Below are 11513 nucleotides of genomic sequence, written 5' to 3'. Positions count from 1 at the left end.
TGAACTAGCACCATTAACCACTTGACCTCCAAAAGGTTTTACCCCAGGCCATTTTTTGTGATACGGCACTGCGTTACTTTAACTGACAAATGCGTGGTCGTGCAACACTATACACAAAGAAATTTGATACCTTTTCCCCCACACATAGAGCTTTCCTTTGGTGGTATTTGATGCGGTTTTTATTTTTTGCACTAAACACAAAAAAATAGGCGTATATTGATCGGTTTGCGCAAGAGTTTTAGTGTCTACAGACTATAGGATAGATTTATGGAATTTTTTTTTTTACTAGTAACGGCGGCCATCAGCAACTTATAGCAGGACTGCAATATTGCAGCAGACAAATCAGACTCCTGACACTTTTTTGGGAATCAGTGACACCAATACATTAATCAGTGCTAAAAATATGCACTGACTGTACTAATGACAATGGCAGAAAAGGTGTTAACATCTAGGGTGACCAAGGGGTTAAATGTGTGGCCAACGTGTTAGTGTGTGGGATGTTATTACTAAGCAATGTGCTGTTTTTTTACTTCCTGCTTTGCGGCCGTCAGAATAGAGCCCTGTGTTTTTTACCTACACAGTCCTCTACAATAATGTCTGGAGCCAATTGTGCAGGTGTTGGCGACTAATCAGCGGCCGGCGCCCACTGATTGGCTGGCTCTGCAGCCAATCGCAGCACAGCTGGTACGTGATCCAGCACAAAGCGGCCGCCCTGCCGTGGTATATCTACGGTGGGTGGTCCGCAAGTGGTTAATAACCTGTGCAAGCATGCTAAGGTACACAGTTGTAAAATGGCCCATATCTGTTTATATAGTAGGGGAGGCAAAAAAAAAAACAAAAAAAAGACACAAGTCCATCAAGTCTATTATAAGTAATAGGAGTGAAAGGAAACCTGTCATCTCTGTAGAACTAAGTATAGACGAACCATACCCTTCTGTTAATTGCACGTTTTCCTTGTTTTACTGACAAAAAAAAAAAAAGTTATCCCCAAGTAAAAAAAAAAAAAAAAAGACAGTAAATGAGAAAATGTGTTTTTATCTCAAATGTCTACAAAAGTTAATTTCTGAGATAAACATTCATCTCATACAGCATTATGTTTAAAGAACCAGTCCCAATAAACCCTTGTGATGATGAATAGCCATTTGTTTGCAGTCTGAGTGAATGAAGGTTGGGGTGGGGGGTTTAGGTTTTACTGTACGCTGTAACTAAATGTAAGTGGGTCTGTAGATAAAAAATATGAAAACAGGCATTCTAAAACCAGCAGATATTCTAAAGATGGCGGTATGGATTTTCTGAACCAGAGTGTGGGACTGCCCCTTTAAACCTGAGTTCTGCAAATTGCAGAAGAAAAAAAAAAAAAAAAAAGATGCAACGTTCAGATATTCTGTAAGATAAGAAATTCTATTATTGCTCCACAAACTGTCGCTTTTCATCTACTTTTGTTACGTGGAGGCATCGGTTCTAAAATGACCAAGCCTATACCGGGCATTCATTTAAGTCATAAAGCAATTATTTAACCTAATTTTCCCCCAAAACATCCAAGGTTTCCCAGAAAATTGGTACATTCCACAAAGGCTGGGAAGGCGGGACATTTACATTTGGCAGAGTTCTTAACCAATGAGATTTTTTTCACCAAACGTTTTAGTGCTAGTCATACCAGTTCTTGAGAAGAAGAAAAACAAACCAAGAAAAAAAAAAAAAACCTTTTGCCTACAGGGCTTCAAATACATTAAGATGAAATTAAAAATAGCAACAATTATTGCTTTTGACCCGGAAATCCATTTTTGAAAAATAAATTTCTGCAAATACATTCAGTTATTGAAGTTAAGCCACTTTACATGCCCTTTGGGAAGGAGATACATGGCGTCCCCTGCTGGAACAAAAGCGTCAACGTTCAGCTTACGGAGGCCGGTAACAGCAAGATTTAACGCAGCACAGCCTATCCGTCAATTCATATGCAGGAATAAAGGGCTAAGTGGACTCCGGGAACAGGTGATTGTGGGGGTAGAAAATTAGCATAACTGTTTTCTGCTTGTACCGACCAAGTGGAAAAAGCACCAATAAACTGAACTGCCAATTCTAACTTTCCTTGCACAACATGCACAAATGGAGACTTGCGTTTCATGCTTGGTTTTCCACCTGCCTTGAAGATCATGGTACCGTTATAAGGACAGAATGATGCTCAGGAGAGAGGTAGGGAAGAGGTGGTGGCCCGCTATAAAACCGCATTTTTTTTTTTAAAGGATGCTTTGCCCGTTTCTTTTCAGCATTATGGCTTAGAATCCTGTTGCTGCCCCAGCAGTACAAGGCATTTAAAAAAAAAAAAAAAAAAAAGATATGAACATAAATTTTCGATCCAGGATGAAAGACCGCATTATATAGCAAATTGTCTCTAAGTAAATTCTGCTCAATTATGTAGTCTTTTAATTAAGTTTCAGGGACGGTAGAACGAATATAGAGTTCCTGCCCCACTTCAGAAAGGGACAAGGATCTTCTGCACATCTTTCAGTAGAAAGTCTTTCTGGCGGTTGTGTCCCTTCGCATTGTAGGCTTACTCCCGAATGCTGGCTGAGTATGAGAACTGAGGAAAGTGGGTGCGCTGGTCAGGTTCTAAGGCATCCAGGTTGTCGTCTGCAAGGGAAAAAGACAGTGTTAGGACAAATGACAACAACCTCTGGAAAAAAAAAAATTAGAACAAAAGTTAGCGATACTAAAGCTAAAAACTTTTTTCTACATTAATGCATGCCTTGTAAGGAAAAAAAAAAGTTTTCTATTCCTCTGTCCTCCCTCTTCCCTGCACTCAAACAGCAGCAGGAACCATTGGCTCCCGATGCTGTCAATCAAATGCAGTGAGGAGGAAGTGGTGGGTGGGTCTCCAGAGACACACAGCTCGGAAGAGAGCAGACACTATGTGCCCTATATCAAACAGATTGAAAGAAGAGTTGGAGCCAGGAGAGACGCTGGGGGGACCCGAGAAGAGGTGGAACGGGGCCGCTCTGTGCAATACCACTACAACAGAGCAGGTAAGTATAACATGTTTGTTATTTTAAAAAACGTACTTTAGTAACAACTTTACCCTTTTCACCACCAGCTCTGTACGTCTTACGGGCCTAACAGCAGGGGGTATCACACGCACAATCCGGTGGCTGTAGCCACTGGAATAGTGTGAAACTGACAGGCAGACTCCTGCCTTTCAGGTGAGAGCATTTGGGCGGCTCTGCTACCACCCGATTGCTCACACACACACCACCGGTACTGGCTTACCAGGCTCCGCTTGCCCATCGGCAGGCCCAAGATCTCCATGGCGGGTACTGATGGGTAGAGGGGAAGGAGAAGAGCAGATACACATAAGCTCTCATCCTCTTCTTGCGACTCGGAAAGCGACGTCTCTGACGTCACTTCAGGGTCAAGCTCTCGGTGTCCCCGGCTCGCTTTGCTAAGGATGTTTTGCAATGCGACCTGCACTGCAAAACATTCAGTGGAGTACGGGGGAGATATTGACAGTGTGAACGCGGGCTCCAAGTGGAATTCCGGGATATAACGAATCTTAAAACTGCTGCCATATTTGAAAGTAAATCCAAAGGAAATTGAACAAGAAAATTGTATAATGTATGGCCAGCTTTAGACTGGAAGATGAAGAGAAAGGTTTACTTACATCTGTCAGGAGGTGTTATTGTAATGGACTGAGCTGTAAATTCATCATCAAAGTATCTGGTGTCAATTTCAGAGGTGACTTGTGGCTTGAAGGGAGGGGTCAGCTGATCATAGACAAAAAAAAAAAAAAAAGACAATTATTAAATCAGGTACATGCATATTAAATACACTCTACACTCTGCCCATATGATATGAAATTTAACAACACAACCACAGAAGCAAAATGACACGTGTATCTAAGTTACCTTTCGCTGGTCGACATCTTGCCAGTTGATACAAGAAAAGAATCGATGATCTTTCACCTCTTGGGCGTCATTGGGTCCACCTCCAAGCCTGCAATGTGCCATATAATTAATGGATAACCTTGCAATGGGTACTTCATGAAAATTTAATCTGTAAACAGCAGATTGTGTTTCACTAGTCACACAGACCCCTTCTAGTTATTTCAGAAAGTACTACCCACTGCAACAAAACCCAACCACTTCTAAACAATTGAATTTTTGAAAATTAAAGTAGCTTTGGCTGAGGTGGATGGTGTGTATGCCACTAGCAGACAGGTAAACCTGTTTATTGGGCAGGATAATGCAAAAGTCGTTTATAAAAATATTATAAAGTGGAAACATTCTGTAATGTTAAATTAAAAGTGATGTTCACAGTCTTACGGGGATGATTAAATCATTACAGAAAGGATGAAATGTTTTACACCTGGAGAAATTTTGGTTTCCTTTAGTGCTGATCACATAACCAAAAAGCCAAGCCTTGAACATAAGGATCAATGAATCTGAATTCTGATACTCCTCCTCGGCACAGATCACACAACCAAATCCCTAGGCTTTTAGGAACGGGAACTGAGGATACGTGTTCTCTTTAAAACAATTTCAATCCATTCCAGTAAAACCAACAAAAATGTATGGTAATATTTGAGTACAGGCCAACTTTAAAATTGCATGACCTGTATAACAGAACACCTGCGTTTTCATTCATTTTTAAGGTTAGGGAACTACTTAAAAGCGGAGTTCCACCCATTTAAAACTCAGCAGCTACAAAAAGTGTAGCTGATGACTTTTAATAATCAGATACTCACCTGTTCCACAGTCCAGCGATGCGGGAGCAAGAAGCCTCACTCCGCTCCCCCTATTCTCCGAGGCACCGGCATTCTAACTGTGGGCGCCCGGCCGTGGCTTCACAGCCTGGCGCGCACTGCACATGTGCGAACCACACGCTGTGAATGGCCGGGCAATCTTTTGACGTGTCCCAGAAGATTGACGTGTCCCAGAAGATTGCCGGGAGCGAGGGGGGCATTGGTGACCTTCCTTCCAGCGCCAGGGAGCAAGTGGGAGCAGGGTGCCTGTAAAAACAGGGTACCCACTCCCCCCCCCCCCCCCCCCCAGAAAATGACATGCCAGAGTACTTAAAGCGGAAGTTCCATGTTTGGGTGGAACTCCGCTTTAACTACCTTAGAGTGTTGCATTATTATCTAACCTTAAATTGCGAGTAACACCGTTTGCTAGCGTTTCTCAATATTTTTTTTAAAAATAAATTCTGACTCAATTTGCGAGAGTTGTCTCGCAAGACGAGCAGGATTCAAGCCTCGGGGGTGTATGGTAACGTATGTGGCCAGAGGTGCGGGGGCACTGGAAACACATGATTTCCGAGCAGTCTCAGAGTGTCTCCTGCTCCCCCCCCACCTCTGGCCACATGCGATACTGCATACACTAGCAGTGACACTAGAATTATCTGTGTTTCCATTGATTCTTATGGGGAAACTCGCTTTGATATACAAGCACTTTGGATTACAAGCATGCTTCTGCAACAAATTATGCTTGTAATCCAAGGTACTACTGTACTTTGAACGTATAATGTTGTTAAGCACCCAACAGTCGCTTAGAGTAAGCCATTGATATTTTACCATCTGTTATCCAACACTGAAAATAAAAAAGAAGGCCAATGAACTCTTCTCTGGAGATTTTGAAGTAAACAGCAGGGGGAATCTTTACCTTTGTTTTGGATCCTTTTTAAGTAGGCCACTCAACAGGGACTTCGCTTCAGGACTGAGTGTTCGTGGGAAGCGGATTTCTTCCATGAGAATAAGTTCAAACAGCCTCTCGTGGTCCTGATTGTAGAAGGGTAATCGGCCACACATCATCTCATACATCACAACTCCCAGCCCCCACCAATCGACAGCCCGACCATAGTCGTTGTCTTCCAGCACCTAAGAAAAGGTCAGTTTTACTAAGGGCAACTTCAGACAAACACACAAAGTACTGTAGAAAATTTTTTCTCAAACACTATAAAATAATGCACCTACAGTGAGGGAAAAAAGTATTTGATCCCCTGCTGATTTTTTTTTGCCCACTGACAAAGAAACGATAAGTCTATAATTTTGAAGTGATTGTAAGGGATCCTTTCATTTTTTTTAAAACAACAAACATATCATACTTACCTCCACTGTGCAGCTCGTTTTGCACAGAGTGGCCCGATCATCCTCTTCTGGGGTCCCCCGGCAGCATCAGATAACCCCCTAGGCGAAGGAAGCACTCTCTCGAGGGGGTTACCTTGCGGGCGCGCTCCCGAGTCCAGCATTTGCATCCACAGACACGAATGCCGGACTCAGCCCAAGTCATTGGCTTTGATTGACAGCAGCAGGAGCGCCAATGGCTGCACTGCTATCAATCTATCCAATCAAGAGTCGGGACCCCTAAGTGACTGCCATGTTTACAACCCCTTTAATGGTAGGTTTATTTTAACAGTGGGAGACGGAACAAAAATATCCAGAAAAACATTTAAAAAAAGTTATAAATGAATCTGCATTTTAACGTAAAATAAGTATTTGATCCCCTATCAGCAAAATTTCTGGCTCCCAGGTGTCTTCTATGCAGGTAGGCAATGAACTGAGATTATGAGTACTTTCTTTTCTTAGTGCTCATAGTCGCACTAAACACACGGCCAAGGCAGTAGTGGCTCAAGAAGAAGCACATTAAGGTCCCAGAGTGGCCTAACCAGTCACCAGACCTTAATCCCATAGAAAATATGTGGAGGGAGCTGAAGGTTCGAGTTGCCAAACGTCAGCCTCGAAACCTTAATGACTTGGAGAGGATTTGCAAAGAGGAGTGGGACGAAATCCCCCCCAAGACGCATGCAAACCTGGTGGCCAACAACAAGAAATGTCTGACCTCCGATTGCCAACAAGAGTTTCTCCACCAAGTACTAAGTCATATTTTGTGAAGGGGTCAAATACTTATTTCACTCATTAAAATGCAAATCAATTTATAATTTTTTTTAAAAATGCGTTTTTCAGGATTTTTTTTTGTTATTCTGTCTCCCCCTGTTAAAATAAAGCTACCATTAAAATTATACCATTTCTTTGTCAGTGGGTAAACGACAAAATCAGCAGGGGATCACTTACTTTTTTTTTCCCCTCACTATTTCTCTGATCCACCTAGCCCCTGCTATGCACTAGGGATAGACAATCAATGCCATCTCCTATTTGGCCTACTAAATGCTGGGGGTACCCAAACCTACTGTAAGTGCATCCAGTATCTACTCCTGCAGCCAAATCACTTTTAGCTGGCACATACAAATCACACACACACAAAAAATAAAAATAAATAAAAGTGTGCACTTATTTATAGCTGTAGCACGCTATTAGATAGGTTGCTAGGATGTTCGGTAAATTAAGTTATTTTTGGTCCTCTGTATTCTTTGGGCTGTGATGGATCTCACAGGCTGCAGGTTTGTTTGCTTCCCCCTGCATTCTACATAATTCTAAAACATAGCAGGCTGGAAAATCAAATGAGCAGCTTGAATATTTATTGTGCTTCAGCCAATCCCTGGGGAGATGTGCCCAGCCGGTGGTCTGAGCTTTAGAACAGCAGGGGATATCCTGTTGGAATGATTCCACCTGTCTGGATGGGAGGTGCCTTAAAAGGAACATGTTAGGTATACATTATTACATGTCATAGCCTACTTCTGTTTTTTTTTTTTTAAATTAACTAAGACCACCCATAAATTAATCGTTACCTCTGGGGCCAGGTACTCTGGGGTTCCACAAAACGTTCTCATTGTAGCGCCGTCTGTGATGCCTTCCTTACAGAGTCCAAAATCTGTAATTTTTACATGACCATCTTTATCCAGCATAAGGTTCTCCAGCTTTAGAGAGGAAAAGAAGAAATTAGCAGGAATTCCTTTACACCTATGTTAGCAATAAACTGAAAAGTTAAAGATTGCTGCAAGTGTAGCAAACTCAGTTTATGTCCTCTAACAATGACCCAACACAAATACTGTAGCTTACCAATCCTTAAAGCGGTTCTCCACCCTAAAAGGGGAAGTTCCGCTAATCTGATCCCTCCCCCCTTCCGGTGCCACAATCGACACCTTTCAGGGGGGAGGGGGGGTGCAGTTACCTGGATAATCCAGGTATCTGCACCCACTTCCGGGACAGACCACCGCAGGACCCCCCCCCCCCCCCCATTGTGTTCTGGGAAACACACAGTTCCCAGGACACAGCGGGGACCAGAAGAGACGCGCAGCGCGACTCACGCATGCGCAGTAGGGAACCGGGCAGTGAAGCCGCAATGCTTCACTTCCCAATTCCCTGACAGAGGATGGCGGCGGGGGCAGCAGCGAGACGAGCGATTGCTCGCCATCTGCCGCCGACATCGCTGGACCCTGGGACAGGTAAGTGTGATTTTATTAAAAGTCAGCAGCTGCAATATTAGTAGCTGCTGGCTTTTAATATTTTATTTTTAGGTGCAGAACCACTTTAAGCCTAGTACACACCACTCGTTTTTTTTCGTTCGGTCAACCCAGCAAATTGAATGTAAAAAAAAACCAAAAACTGGGCTGGTCCAGTAATAGCTGCTGTACTAACAATCCAATGTTGATCTTTGGACTGTATGTGCATAATACCAAATGAAAACTTTTTTTTCTGGATAAAAAAAACAAAACAAAAAACAATCCGATGTTATTGTGTTCTGACAGGGGGACGCCGCCATGCCCCCGCCAGAACTCTCCATTCAGCAGTTTTTTTTATTGAAAGGGCCGATGTCGGCCCAGCATTTGGCTTGTGTGTCCTAGACTGTAGTTATAGTTGCTGCAGTAGTCTACATTTGGCTCTTGTCCTTTTATTTTCATCTAGTGATCCTGTTCCAGGGTGACAAACTCCACTCACTGTATTCTATCCATGGAGGAGTAGTGTTGTCAGCCTAGGAAGTTAGGGGGTCTATTGATAAAAAGAAAGTTGCTGTGTGGATGTCTTCAGCAAACGCACAGGCAAAACCAATTATAACCGTATTGTATGTTCTTGTTTTTTTTGGGGGGTGCACACCACATTATAGGCGTTACATTAAGCCGATCATAGAAGGTAATCATGTTACAAAAAATATAGTGATAACTATATATTTTTTTTTTTTAAACAAAGACCCCTTAGTTTTTTAGGGTAACAATATACAAGGCTCCCTTCTCATGTAAAAATATGTGCTTTCCAATATATAAACTATAAATAGAAAAAAATAACCATTATCCCAATCTAATCAGCTATATGCACAAAAAAAGTGTACAAGCAACTGGATTGCTTTGAACCAACTGCACATTAGGGACCCATTCACACTATTTAACCACTTTAAGACCAGGCCTCTTTTTTCAGACTCGGTGTTTACAAGTTAAAAAATGATTTTTTTGCTAGAAAATTTCTTAGAACCCCCAAACATTATACACTTTTTTCTAACACCCTAGAGAATAAAATAACGGTCTGTCACACCGTATTTGCGCAGCGGTCTTACAAGCGCACTTCAAAAAAATAAAATTAAAAAAAATACACGTTTTTGAATTAAAAAAATAAGACAACAGTAAAGTTAGCCCAATTTTTTTATATTGTGAAAGATAATGTTAAGCCAAGTAAATTGATACCAAACATGTCGCCTTTCAAAATTGCGCCCGCTTGTGGAATGGCGGCAAACTTTTATCCTTAAAACTCTCCATAGGCGACATTTAAAAAATTCTACCGATTGCATGTTGTGTTACAGAGGTGGTCTAGGGCTAGAATTATTGCCCTTGCTCTACCGGTCGCGGTAATACCTCATGTGTGGTTTGAACACCGTTTTCAAATGCGGGAGCTACTCACGTATGCATTCGCTTCTGCACGCGAGCTCGGCAGGACGGGGCCCATTCAAAAAGTTGTTTTTTTATTTTTATTTATTTTTTTAACTTATTTTACCCTTTATTTTTACACTTTTATTCCTATTACAAGGAATGTAATCATCCCTTGTAATAGAAAAAATCATGACAGGTCCTCTTAAATATGAGATCTGGGGTCAAGAAGACCTCAGATCTCATATTTGGACTTAAATGCAAAAAAAAAATAAAAAAAATGAATTTGTCATTTGGGAAAAATAAAATTCCCTTTAAATTCTATGGGACTCTTCACATCTGTGTGCTGCATTTTTTTTAAAGTTCTGCATCTTCGGTATCCTGCTTACAAAAAACAAAACAAAAACCCTCCCATTGAAATAAATGGTTGCGTTTTTGGGGCTTTTTTTTAGTTACATGTCCATGTTTCACAAGTGCATGCTGGGAGTGTCAGGCAACCAGAAAATGCACCAAAAAGCAGTGCTTTTTCAGCAGAGCAGTGTGAAAGGACTCGAAGTGCTTCCAAATCAATTCTAACGCCCAGTATCCAATTAGAAGTGGAACACAGGTCAATATGTAGTTTTATTGAAGGTCATAAAGCGCGATAAAACCAACACGTTTGGGGGAGCAAAGACTCCCCCTGCTTCAAGGCTGCTGCTGTATGCTATGATGAATGGGGATATTGTATAAAAAAAAAAAGTATAAAATACAATCAGCACAAAGAGAACAAAAATAAATGCAGCTGAACACTAAAAGATTTTTTCACATAATCCAAAAAAAGGAGTTCCAGCAACAAAGAATCCCCGTGAGAAATTTCAATGCAAGGGTGACTTTCCCTCCACCTTCAACACGCTTGCTTCGCTCACCTCTAGGTATGGACCACTGAACAGATGGTCAACAACGCATGTCCCTTATGGGTATAACTTCCAAATGAAGGTCCGGATCAACAGATCGGCATCCCAGGGATATAGTGGTAAGAGAGAAGCAAAATCTGTGCACACTGATGCTTTCTGCTCAGCAGATTGTGACACTGAAATCGGGAGAGTGTCTGCATTCTGCAGTGGTTGCTGCAACCAATGGAAAATACAGACGACATTCTCCCGATTTCACCAGTGTTGGTATATCCCCATTCATCAAAGCATACAGCAGCCCTGAAGAAGGGAGAGTCTTCATACCCCTGAAACGCGATGGTTTTATCATGCTTTTAACTTTCAATATAACTACTTTATTCACCCGTGTACCACTTCTAATTGAATACCAGGCTCTCCTTTTACCTACCCCCACAAGTACACGTGGAAACAACCTTGAGGTTGTACCCAGAGATAGCAGCCCAAGACCCTCAAAAGGGTTCACCACTACCTTTTCTGCCAAGGTGGGCCAGATTCACCAGGAGCGAACTTCCCAAACAGGTTTGATGAATGTGAAATGTCCCCTTGCTGACACAACGAACAACCATAACAGACTCAAAGAGAAGAAGTCTTATCAGGACAACATATTGGTTTTTACTTGCCTTAATATCTCTGTACACCACGTTCCTGGAGTGGAGATATTCCAGGGCAGACACAATCTCTGCACCGTAAAATCGTGCCCTTTCTTCTGTGAAAACTCGTTCACGAGACAAGTGAAAGAACAGCTGTGGGGAGGAATGGACAGGTCACTAACAGCATAGGAACCATTTATACAAATTAAAAAATAAATATTATATATCTCCATCTACAGTATCTCACAAACTT

The 11513-nt window shown here is 41.9% G+C and overlaps 1 protein-coding gene across 2 annotated transcripts in view; it reads right to left on the bottom strand.

The window, feature by feature from the left end:
• Positions 1-1019: 1019 nt before the first annotated feature.
• The window catches only part of AKT2 (AKT serine/threonine kinase 2), a 106117-nt gene continuing 95623 nt past the window's right edge, over positions 1020-11513 (bottom strand). For both annotated transcript variants that reach the window (XM_077482629.1, XM_077482620.1), the window contains exons 9-14: positions 11291-11413; positions 7675-7803; positions 5652-5866; positions 3900-3987; positions 3656-3758; positions 1020-2631 (exon numbers count right to left, since the gene is read on the bottom strand). In XM_077482629.1, coding sequence (XP_077338755.1) covers positions 2552-2631; positions 3656-3758; positions 3900-3987; positions 5652-5866; positions 7675-7803; positions 11291-11413 — 738 coding nt within the window. In that variant the 3' untranslated portion in view covers positions 1020-2551. The remainder of the gene's footprint in view (positions 2632-3655; positions 3759-3899; positions 3988-5651; positions 5867-7674; positions 7804-11290; positions 11414-11513) is intronic.

This window comes from Lithobates pipiens, unplaced genomic scaffold (assembly GCF_037356315.1).
Source record: "Lithobates pipiens isolate NorthernLeopardFrog02 unplaced genomic scaffold, aLitPip1_a1.2 Scaffold_1, whole genome shotgun sequence".
In the NCBI taxonomy this organism is placed as follows: domain Eukaryota; kingdom Metazoa; phylum Chordata; class Amphibia; order Anura; family Ranidae; genus Lithobates; species Lithobates pipiens.
Note: the sequence above shows the minus strand (reverse complement) of the source record. Positions and strands in the feature narration are given on the sequence as shown.